At 42.8% G+C, this 12684-nt stretch overlaps 2 protein-coding genes across 7 annotated transcripts in view; both read left to right on the top strand.

The window, feature by feature from the left end:
- Nucleotides 1-12684, top strand: part of WNK1 (WNK lysine deficient protein kinase 1) — a 669373-nt gene that overhangs the window by 323795 nt on the left and 332894 nt on the right. The window lies entirely within an intron of this gene.
- LOC138287568 (uncharacterized) lies at nt 8102-9505 on the top strand. Its single transcript, XM_069228123.1, has one exon. It carries the CDS (start codon nt 8140-8142, stop codon nt 9319-9321), a length of 1182 nt encoding a protein of 393 aa, XP_069084224.1. The 5' UTR covers nt 8102-8139; the 3' UTR covers nt 9322-9505.

Below are 12684 nucleotides of genomic sequence, written 5' to 3'. Positions count from 1 at the left end.
ATGTTTAATGGATTTAGGCTCTATATGAGAACACAGTATTGCACTTCTGGTGAGGCTTAATCTGCTTTCAGACTAGTCTTATTCGTTGATCTAAACTTAACTGAACATTGTTTGTGAAAGTTTTTTCGAAAGTGTGTCTAAAATATTATCTTGGTATCCTTACATCAATCTAAAAAATATATTATAGAGATGTCATGCAGAAAGGGCCACAGTTTCTATTGTGACTAAACAGTATATAACCGCCTTCTCCCAAGCTGTGGATCATGCAGTACAGACCAATATCTGTTGAACAAACCTCTTTGACCTCATTTATCTTTGAAGATCAGCTAAGGCACTGTGCCAAAGACCGTGTTGAAGCTAGAAAGTGTGCCAGATGGTCATGCCACTTTGTGAACACTACTAGACTTCTGATCTATGTTTTTGCCATGGTCATTTTTGCCCACTTGCCACTCGACCAGTGAGACATATTCCCTAATTCTGCCTTATTTTTATGTGTTGCTGGCTTCTCCCATGCACATATATTGCACCTATGGCTTTTCTAGTAGAGGTAGTTAATAAGAGTACAAATACATGCTGAGGAGATCAGTGAGGCATTTGTCTTGCCTGCTTTCTGTTCTCTTTACCAGAGTCTCAGATGAAGCTCTGTTTTGTCATGTTGTTGTTCTTTGAAGCTGCTTGCTTGATGCATGTATTTGAGGTATGGTGTTTTCACCTCTTCATGTAGCGAATTCAATTTTGGACTTGGGTGAGAAATGTTACTTGTGCGAACATTCAGGGGGCTGATCCGTAGCTTTCTTTAGATGCCAAAGCCTGAAAAGATGCACCTTTGCCCTTGAAGCCCACACAAACCTACTTGCTGTTTAGGAGAGCTCTATAACCTTTCCTCTTTTGCAAAGCTAGTTTTCTTTGTCTCATTTTAGTCTGTCTTTTTCAGTAACAAGATGACTTTCTGGGTGGATGTAACTATCCCCATTGAAAAAACATAACGGTTTGCTTCACTTGTATACTGCTTCATATTCTTTTTTGTATAATTTTTTCTGCTTGCTTGCCTGACTTCTTGATCAATCTAACAGAGGCTCTGCTGTCTGCACTCGCACCTTTTTCCTGTTTAATATTGCAGCTACATACACAAGGTTTGAGAGCCCTCTCTTGCTCTAGGTTTCACATTTGTTATAAAGCAAAAGAGCACATTGACCTATTATATAGTCATTATATATAGTGTTATTTGTTTTCCTCGTTGCTGTTCTCCAAATCTGCTTTTATTGCTCTTTCTTGGTGTTACTGCATAAAGGATTTGCTGCTGTTTGTTGAGCAGAATATATTTTGTAGGATATATCTGAACATGAAAGACTTAACAGTATTTTAGTGTATATTGGTGCTACATGCTGGTCTCATTGCCCAGCCAGTGTCAAATTTGCACAGCTGTCTCAAGTTACTGAAAAATGTAGTGATCCCTATAAACAGTAGAATAGAGATTAGCAAAGTCTGGGGTATAGTTTTTTTTGCTAATAGTTACAACTACCCCAGTCTCCTATTTGTTATAAGAGCAATTTAATGTCCTTTAAACACCTTTGAGGAATAGAACATTAAAATGGATTTGCAATACAAGCATTAGGGAAGGAATAACTGACACATTTATGGCTGGCACTAACTAGTGGGTTGGAATGACTCCTTGGTATGAATGACTCTTGGGTACATCCTCCTGGGGCCAACTAAACCCACTTAACCACTAATTCCGGTTTACTTCACTGCAGACTGCCCCCAAATGCCACAGATCAGGCCATTTTTAAGATGGGAAAATTCTTTGGCCCCACTAAACTTGGGGGTGGTGGGTGTTATGCTAATCCTTTAAGAAAGGCCCTCTGCACACAACAACCCCAGACACAAACATCTATTAGGGTGAAAGCAGGGTCCTTCATCAACCAGATGAGATCCATAAGCATTTTAGGCACCCAGTTTTCTCCCTTTCAAATGTGCTCCATGTGGCTTAAAAGGCCTGTCAAGCAGTATTTGAGACTGCCTGTCAAAAGGTGGCCTACTCACCGCACCCTGCATAGTCTGTGGAGATAAGGAGGAATATCTGCCCATTCAGGCCATCCTATTTATTTGCTTCTGGAAGGCATTTCATACCTTTTTCACACCTATTCAAGGCTAAGCACAGGCTTAGGTTAATTAGCCATCTGATAATTGAGACAAGTAAAGGATTTCTTTCTAAAAGTTAATTTTAGTTAATACTTATTAAAATTCTGACTTGACTATTGAATTGGATGTTTATTAATTACTTTTCTAGCTGTTCCCTTTTCTGGGCTGTCAGTATTATTTAAATTTGTACATTGCTTTTCTACATAGGACAGGTAGGCCTGCCACAGTGAAAATAGCTTTTAGGGCCTTATGACTGTTGGGACATGGTAAACATTAATTTTCTGCAATGTCCCACTTTTGAATACCATGTAGTCTGCCTTCTGGTGTACAAAGCCTACATGGCGGTGACCTATTAATATTTGAAACAGAGACTATTTAAAAGCAAAGCTTTTACCTGTCAGAAAGGGTTATTTTAACTTGTGGCACTGCAGGTTTACACTGCAACATTTAGAGTAGACAGGGTAGAACTGAAGCCATATTTGCACAGGTACTGTAGTGGATAGCACAAAATGTGCCACAGCTCGCAAGTGGCTGTTAGCTTCCAAGCCATAATTGCTCTTTTTACACCATATACCAGGAACTTACAGTCAAGTTAAATGTGTCAATCAGGAATAAGACAATTTAACTATGGTTGAATGGGGATCACAGGCATTTTTACTATTAGTTAGCAGTGGTAAAGTGCACAGAGTTCCAGTACCAGCAGAAGGTGATAAGCCAGGGTGGCATATGGAAAATGCAGATTTCACCACACATTCTAATGTAGACACCTCCAAAAAGGTAGATTTATAAATCACATACCCAGTAGCTTGAGGCAAGAGCACTCTGGGGGAAGCCAAAGCCATTTTAAGAATATTGTAAAACAAATGTTAACAATACTTTTAGTAGAGAGCTGCGCTGTCAAGCCAGACCTAAAAAGAATGATGGTGCATATTATAGTCTTTAACAAATCAGTCATGTTGACTCATCTGTGAGACATATAGGTAGTTTTATGAGTTGACATGCATGGTTACAACGAACATAAAGTAGTTCCCTGAAATATTTTGTAAATATTGTCTGAGACGTGATTGTAGAAACACATGCATAATCCTGCCATATAGTGTTGGGCTTAGATGTGTGCAAGTTGTTTTTCTTTGAAGAATGTCTTTTGAGTCACAAGGCAGTGTGACTCCTCCTCTTGCTGGTAAGGCGCATGGTCATCAACTCAGTTAATGCCTGAGTTCCATCTGTACTGTTTTTTTGCTTGCGGTCTTCTCACTCTTCTGTTCAGTTCCATTTCTAGTAAGCCATGGCAACTCGCATTGACCGTGGTGTCACATGGGCCTTCGCCTTGCATCGTGTCTACTTGGTGATGAAACGGGTGCTTTTTCTTTTCTGTCCTCGTGTCACTCTAAGCACCCTTTCACTGACCTCTACCAGGCCTGGAACACGACAGCGCCAGCTGTGAGGCTTGCTGCTTCTTCCGATCGAAGAAGATTCTACGCGACTTTCTAGCTCGGCTTCTCAGTGTCTCAAAGGAGCGTGGGTGATACACCAGATCTGTTTGGACCCAAGGACATCCAAGAACAACATGCAGAGTCGACAGATGTTAACAGCGGACGAAGGGACATTCTCCCCCAATTACATCTCTTACTCGGAAATCAAGATGCAAGATCTGCCTTCAGCTCAACCAGCTGTGAGTACTCTGTCTCCACCACCTCAACATCAATCCCAGCAAACCCCCCCACAAGAGAGAGAGAGAGAGAGAGAGAGTTAAAAGCATTGCCGGGCCACCACTGCCTTCGGGCTATGGTTGGCACCGACCATCATCTTCAGATATGCCGAGCCCCAGCTTGGCACTGTTGAAAACATCAAAGTTGTCTGCTTCGGAGCCAACCGCTCCCGCTTCGGCCTTGAGTTGAGCTTTGGAGCTAAAATCTTCATCATCGAAACACCGGCCCCGGTAAACACCAAAACCATCCTGTTCAGAGCTGAAACCTTCAAACAGAAATCTTTGACATTGGAACCGAGAACTTCAGCCCCCAGCAAAACAGCCCATGAATCAGGGTCTGTCAAACCCATGCTTCAAGACTGCAAAAAGAAATTGACACTCTGCTGGATAATCGCTAGACCCACCCCAAACTGTTGCACAACCTTCCAAAAGGCAGCTGTCGTTTGAACAGGCTTTGGTTGTTCCAACTCCACCGAAACACAGGAAAAATATGGACAAGGCCACCAGTCCTGTGCACATTAGCCCACCAACTATACTGCCTCTAGACATGCACCTTTATCCCCTGCTTCAACAGCTGCCCCTGCATCATATTCCCCTGAAGGCTCAATTAATTAATATTTGGGAGCGGGGATAATGAGGACACTTCCGATATCACACCACAGCATGACCCATGGAGGCATCTCATCCGACCATTGGGTGTTGGATATTGTTCATCATGTTTATTGTCTGGAGCTCACTTCAACACCTCAGACCCCTAACATGTATATTCTCTCATAGCACTTTCAGATGGTGACTCTTCAAGTTATCATCCCATTATTATGAGGCGACATTGTGGCCGCACTCAACCTCAAAGACTTTCATATTCCTATTCACCTGGCACATCACTGGTATCTGAGGTATGTAATAAACAGTCCGCATTGCCAGCTAAAAGTGCTCCCCTTTGGTGTCACTGCCGCACCCAGGGACTTTACCAAATGTCTTGCTGTAGTAGCTGCTCACCTGCGTAGGCAAAAAATGCATGTTTTTCCATACGACTGGCTCATCAAGAGTTCCACTCGTCAAAAGTGGACCAACACACTCTGATCACAATAAACCTACTTTACCAATTAGGTTTTACAATCAGTGCCTCAAAATCCCACCTCCAACCCATTCATATCTAGGTGCAATTCTCAACTAGGAATAACTTACCCAAATATTGTCAGAGTACAATCATTCCAGTCACTCATTCCCCAATTTCAACCAGGTCAACAGGTGATGCTGAGATTAGTCTTGCATCTCCTCGGTATGATGCTTCATGTATAGCCATAGTACCTCATGTCAGACTACACGTGCGTCTGTTGCTTAGTACACCATTGACCTCAAGCTGAGGGTCAATGGGAGAATCTAGTGTTTGGTTGGCTACAAGCTTGCCACTCGCTGCAGTGGTGGAACACCAACAACCTCTTAAAAGGGTGACCTTTCTTAGACCCTGTTCCACAGAGGACCATAAAAATGGACACCTCTGTTACAGGATGGAGAGCAAAGTTGCTGGATCTAACTGCCCAGGGCTGCTGGACACGCAGCTAGCAACATCACCACTTAAATCACCTGCCGAATCTAGCTGTTCACTTAGCGCTGAGAAACTTCCTTCCTCACCTTATTGGCAAGGTAGTCCTCATCAAGAAGGACAACATGACAACCATGTGTTATCTCCTAAAGCAAGGCTATACCAAGCCCCCACAGTGTTTACATTTAGCCCAGACCATTTGGAAGTGGGTTGTCCTATACAATATTCACCTGTTAGCGGAGTACCTACCAGGAGAGGGCAACAACTTTGCAGATCTCCTCAGCAGGAGGTGCCAACAACTCCACGAATGGGAACTCTACTCAGAAGTCCTCCTTTAACACTTCTGGTACTTGGGACTACCGCAATTAGACCTTTTGGCTACAGCAGAGCATGCCAAATGCCCAGACCTCGCCTCCAGGTTTCCATACCCACAGTCCAAAGGCAGTGCACTATGGATGAGTTGGGTAGGGTTATTTGCTTACGCGTTTCCGTCTCTCCCACTGCTTCCGTTTGTGGTTCACAGACTTCTGCAAGCATCCGTCACCCTGGTGTCTCTCACAAGGGCATGACAACCATGGTTCACCACAATCCTCTGTCAGTAGTTCTGCATGAACCACTTCCGGACAGACAGGGCCTTCTCTCACAGAACCATTGAGAAATCAGACTTCCGGACCCCAGATCACTCAACCTTGTGATTCGGCTTCTAAGTCCTAGAATGTCCCATAACAATGTATGGAAATTCTCAAAGAAGCATGCAGGCCAACTACTCAGGCCTGTTATGCTGCTAAATGAAAGAGATTTGTTCTCTTGTCATTCCAGACACATTAACTCTTAGCAGCCAAGGTACAAGACGTATGCTAGTTATTTAATTTGCACACCTCGTTTAGCCTTTACATCTATAAGGCTACACCTAGTGGCGGTAACTGCATACCTTCTAAATAGGCAGCACACTTCCCTATTCAGAATTTCAGTTATCAAAGCATTCCTGGAGGGTCTTAAGAGTCATTCCTGCTAGGGTGCTTCAGCTTCCACATGGAATCTCAACATTGTGTTAACAAGGTTAATGGGCCTTCCATTTGAGCCCCTACAGTTTTTATCCTGGAAAGTAGTGTTCCTGGTCACTATCTCTTAACTTAGACATGTTGGTGAGCTTCAGGCATTAAGTTTAAAAGAACTGTTCTTCCAAATACAAAAAGATAGGGTTGTACTTCACACCAACCCCAAATTTCTTCCAAAGATAGTCTCACAATTGCACCTTAGTCAGTCTGTTGAAATGTGTGTATCGCTCTTCCCCTGCTCCCAACTTGACTCAGTTCCAGAAAGGAGCCTGCACACATGAGATGTAAAACGAGCTCTCTGTATTACATTGACAGAACTAAATTATTTAGGAAGGCACAGCAACTGTTTGTTGCTTTCTCAAAACTTCACACAGGAAGAGCTATGTCTAAATCAGCATTGGACAATGGATTGTTAAATATATTCAAACATGCTATATTAAAGCACGAAGTGTACCCATTCCTCCTAGAGCTCACTCCACTCGTAAAAAGCTTCCATGGCCTTCCTAAGAAATATACCTAAAGCTGACATATGTAAAACAGCTACATGGTCTACACCACATACATTTGCAATTCATTATTGTGTAGATGTACTGGCCTGTCAACAACCAATGTGGGACAAGCAGTTCTACATACACTATTTCAAACAACTGTAACTCCCACAGGCTAGCCTCAGCTTATAAAGGAGGACAGCTTTACAGTCTATGCTAAGCAAGTGTATCTACAGCCGCTCATGCCTTGAACGAAAAATATCTGTCCATGGCATGTAGTGCTGTAGATTCACATGTGCCTACCCTCCTGCTGCTCTGACGCCTGTCCCCATTACAGTTATTTTCACTGTTTCTCACAAACTCCTTTCGCATGGCAATCTCTCTATACAACGCTTCGCTTCACTTTTCATGCTCACCAGACAAGATGGAAAACAATCTAACAATGGAATTGATGACCATGCGCATTATCAGCTAGTGGAGTTGCTGCACTGCCTTGTGACTCAAAAGACTTCCTTCAAAGAAAATCAACTTGCACACATCCAAGCCCAAGACTAAATGTCAAGATTAGGCTGTACATGTGAATCTTTAGCACTACATGCCACAAACAGATCCGTACTGGGTAAGTAAAATTTTCCTTTGGGTAAAATTCTTTATGCAGTCACAGTTCCTCAGTTGTGGTATAAAAAAGACGCTCAGTCTTTATGGGAAAAGCAGAGTTCTAATCGTATGACTAGGTTGCGCATCTTGTCCATCTCCTTTAAGGCAAAATAGTTAAAGAATTCTGAATAGTTAGATTCTGAAACCACATAAAATGCTATGGAAGGTCTAGTGCAGCCAAGGTAGGATTTTTGTGTACAGCTTTCTGCTCTACACAGAGCATACTGTGTATCAATAATTGTATTTTTTAAAAGCACTAGGTATACCTCAGTTGTCCATATATGCAAATGTCATGTTTAAATTGCTAGTCTAGAAGAGCAGCTTGTGCCACAAACATGGCCTCCTTTATGCAGCCTCTTTAACCACATGTGCATTTATTTAATGTGTATATAAAAATGTCTGTTTTTCCCAAACAAAACTTTCCTGCATCCCAAATATTGTCTGTCTGTCTTATTGGCCTCGGGAAAGACCATTTTTAATAATTCTAAGCATTGCTATCCATGTAGCTGTTTATGTAAATGTACTGTTTTTCTTCTCTAAATGTACAAATTCCTTGTCTTGTTCATGTCAATGCAGCCTCAGTCCATGGTGCATCCGTACGTGGGAGCCCCAACATTCACAGATTCTCTGCACTTTTTCCCAACAATCCAAAACCGGCCAGTGTCCTTTTCACCACCACCAGCCTGCCCTCAAATGGGTGGCATTTCTCAGCGACGCAAGAGCACCTCTTTCCTGGAAGCCCATGCTCGGCAACAACCCCTCTTACGAAATTGTGGCCAGAAAATTAATCCACACAGCAGTGATGTACATCCATCATTTGAGCCACCTCCTGTTTTCAGCAACAGTCTTCCAGGCACAGAATCTTGCAGGAATTCGTGTGAAATATCTTATTTAATTGACAGGCAGTACCAGGAACAATTTGAGCATTATGACAGTTTTCCCTATTCCAGCACTTCTGGGCTAGGTCAGATCCCTGAAAATCAACATTTTTCACAGGTATCAGCCTATAACCGCCAAACCTATGGATCGGCTTACCTAGCACAACCTATACAGAGCCTGCACTTGGATCCTAGTCAGTCCATTGCATCCACACCCATCTCCAGTGACTCTCAAGTAGCCCTCCACCAGATTTTGGTTCCTCATTCTGCACCCCCTGTGCTTGCTACTGGGACTGAGGGGCATCCCAAGTGTGTCTTTGAATTTCATGTGCATACCTCAAGCTCTCCTACAGTAGAGGGTAGCAGCTTATTAACACAACGAATATACAAAAGCCGCAGAGGTTCTGTTGATTTCAATCAGGATGATTCCTCACAAACATCTAGCCACCATTGTCGGCTGCAGCCTGTGACAGAAGAACAATATCACCATTCAGGAATTGAGACATCTTTTTCTTACAGAAAACCAATGGCATCAGTCTATGCTGAAAGCAGCTCTGACTATTCAAGTGACTATTCACAGCAGACATCCTCAGACCCTGGTGATTTTCTTTCTCCACCTCCATCAGGCTCCGCTCCATCATTTGGAGCCGACATGTGTCTACCTTATTCTCAGCTACCTCAGGCAGTGTTTCAAGATCCCCAGCTTGTCTGCTACTCGCAGAGTGTGAATGCTCAACAATCATTGCCCTTGTCCTATCCTGTGGGAGGTCCAGCTGCATATTTTCAGGTTATTAGTGTTCATCATTTGTCTTCTGCCAGTCCAAGTCTAATCTTTGATCACTAGTGCTACCAAATCTTTTTGTGTGCTGTAGAGAATATTCACATGTTTAAAGTTATTGACATGCTGTATTTAGCCTTCTTAGTAGACGTCAACAGTGGTGCCCGCCAATTGCTTGCACATTCATATCTATTGTGCAGGGTCAGAATAGTCTGCATGATCGGTCTGTATAGTCTGTTGCTTGCAAAAAGCCCTTCCCACTCATTAAAATGTATAAGCTTTATAGTTCAATATTTCTAATGTGTAGAATTGACTTATTAAATAAGATAAATCTGCATTTGTGGCTCTTGGCAACAATGATTGTTTTAATCTTTGACAAAGATGTGAGGAAAAATACTAATGCAAGTGAAAGTATATGTTTACATAAATTGATTATAAAAGGTTACATAAGATGATCTAGTACTCATTGCACCAACGAATATCAAATTTAGGAAAAAATTCCAGCACGGACATATTTGGTAACTATTATATGAATGCTTTGAACCTATTCTATATGGCAGACTCAATCTTTGTGTATATTTTTTCCAGTATGCTCTCAGTCTAATCATGTAAGAATTGTATTTTTGTGAGATACTTTTCAACATTTTAAATTGATTAACTACTAGACAATTGTCGTGTTATCATAACATATGGTGCAGTATTAAGTTACCACAGCATGACTGGTCTCCCGCGCTATATAGACAGACTCTGATCCTGTGCTCTTAGTAGGGCGGACGTGCTATCAAAGGCTACATTATCCTTTTGCCTGTCATTCTGACCAGAGATTACCACCACCCAGAGATGAAGATGGGGATTATCTACCCGCTCATAATGGTGATGACAATTTTACATGTCTTTACAAGACATCTGTGGGATTGATACTTCCACTGATACAGGTTTGAGTTAACAAGTTTGGCCACAAATGCAAGAGTAAATTATTTGCAGTGGTAATCCAAGGGGCAGCTGATGTCTTCTAACTATATCTGCCTTCTATTAGGACTAAGATAAATGTACTTCTAGATATCTTACAGCCTGGATCAACACATCTGAATTCTAGGTCCCTTTCAATGAGGCCCTCACTGACAACTTCAATGCGCACCTGGTCAAAAACCTGTTCTAGGCTGGTGGTGAATAGTCAGTTGTCATAGTCTGGCACCTTTTTCTCGCTACATCTCATAAACTAGATGGCCTGGTTGTTAAGGTGTCAACCAGCAGGGTGAACCCCAGTTCATTTTCCACAATTCCTCGGATAGAAATCTAAGAGTACTGAGACATTTGGAAAACCAATGTTCTCCACTGGCAGCCTGACACTGAGTTCAGTCAATGTCCCTGCTTATTAGGCCCTAAGGGACTTGGCAAGCGAGATCTTGCAGGTGGTCCTGTAAGACCTTAGGGCCTTACTGGCTCGAACCTTTCAGGATGATCAAGATGCAGCCGAATACGTGACTTGTGCTGGCTCTGATATTACTGATTGCCTGGGATTGGTGTTTGACACCAGTGTTGTGCTCTGCAGCCATGCATGGATGTGCTCTGTAGGATTTTCTGAAAATGTACATGCCCCTCTCATGGATATGCCTTTCATTGTTTCACACCTGTTCAGTGAAAAATCTGATTATGCCCTGGGACGTTTAACAAAAGTAGAGCCATGCCACACTCCCTGGGTGTTTTGACTTTGATTCCTGTCTGTGCACAGTGGAATTGAGCATGTCCCTACTTCAGGGCACAGAAGAGGCTTGTTGCTACAAGAACTTGTGCAACTCTTCATCTCTGACCTTCGATCTGGGGAACACCTTTTGGTTTGTTCTGGTGACTCCTGATGAATTGCACTGGGATATGATGCCTTACTCCTCTTGTGGGTTTCCAGTGTTGGTCCTGGCAGACCCAGCTCTTGACTCCCGGCTCCCATCGGCTGCTATAGCCCACCATAGTATAGAAGGTTGTTAAGAGGGAGGGGTCACCCTGTCAGCCAGCACAAAGAAAGCCTCTGTAGCACAAACTACTACAGATATCTGCCTCCCTAGTGCCTGGGCACATTCAGATTTCTCCTCTTATGCCCAACAGTACAGGCCCCAACAACTAAAGCTGTACAGAAACACAATAGCCCACGATGCCCACCCCTTGGGTTAAGCATCCAAAGCAGTCCTTTTGGTTGAAGTTGACCAGAAACAAGCAATTTGTAAGTGATCCATTCTCTTTCTCTTTGATGAGCAGGATCTTGTTATGCTTTTCAAGACACAATGACACATCCAGGTATCAGAAATCCTGTTTCCTCTCTGATGCTATGTATGTTTTCCTAACCCTTCCACAGAGACCCATTTCCACAGAAATATGCCAGATTTCACTTAGGATGTCTACATTTTGAGAAGATGGATTCCATGGCAAACAAGTCAGACTTATCTGGCAGATCAGACCTGTAGAAGCTGGATCCAAGCTTGCTTCGGTCCTCCTAGTTCTCTACCGATCCATTGTGCATGTTATCATCAATCTTTAGCTTGAACTAGTGATTGGATGTTCTCAGCTTTACTCTGGAAGATAAAGAAGGTTATTCAGTTTTTCACCCTCAGACTACTCTGCCTGTGGGGACAGATGGAACCCTTTGAAGAACCCCAGCCACCACTTATTTTGTCTCTTCCGGCACTGCTGCTTTCATCCCAGCTATTAGTTCTAGACAGTCTTGCTGACACTTCCCAACAAGATAATTGAAATTAAACTAAGCACATGTGGAGCCATCCTCCATGCTGCCTCCACCCCAGGAGGTCTTCTTGGTGGTGCGGGGGTTTCCTGACTCCAATACTAGAGATAAATGGAATCTGCTTTACTCCAGCTACTACCACTCTATGCTGTCCATAGCTGAGGTTGATTGATACTTCAGAGGAGAATTCAGTGGAGGCAGCCTTGACTCCCCCACACAAGCACTAATTCAATCCCTCAAGTAGGCGTAGGAGAAGGTTAGTTAGTCCAGTGTTCTCTCCATGATGGAGAGATCTAGGCCACACCTGTGATGTGTTTAACAAAGAATTACGTATAATATGCCCAAAGAAAAGAACACGTTTAACCTGGTTAAGAAGGCAACTGATCAAAAAATGTTGGTGTCCATAAACCTGACTGATTCTGCCTGCTGACATCATGAATTCTGGTCTTTCTGTGCACTGCTACTGCCTGCTGGGATAATTCTGTTATATCTGTGTGCCAAAACCTGCCTTGAGTCTTCGGAACTCAAAGCTGAGGCATAATTTATCAACCAATTCCTGGTAGGAATGTGTTTGATTTCTTCACCAAGAAAGCTCTTCCAGCAGTACAAAATCAGTATGATTGACTTAATGATTGAGTACAATCAAAGGGGTATCACCAAACAAGTCTTTCCAGCTTGTATTGGCTTGACGTTCAGGA

This window comes from Pleurodeles waltl, chromosome 4_1 (genome assembly GCF_031143425.1).
Source record: "Pleurodeles waltl isolate 20211129_DDA chromosome 4_1, aPleWal1.hap1.20221129, whole genome shotgun sequence".
NCBI lineage: Eukaryota > Metazoa > Chordata > Amphibia > Caudata > Salamandridae > Pleurodeles > Pleurodeles waltl.
This window is presented reverse-complemented; position numbering and strand designations above follow the sequence as displayed.

Excerpts from the sequence above, each read along its gene's own strand:
- LOC138287568 (XM_069228123.1), top strand. The coding sequence starts at position 8,140 with ATGTACAAATTCCTTGTCTTGTTCATGTCAATGCAGCCTCAGTCCATG.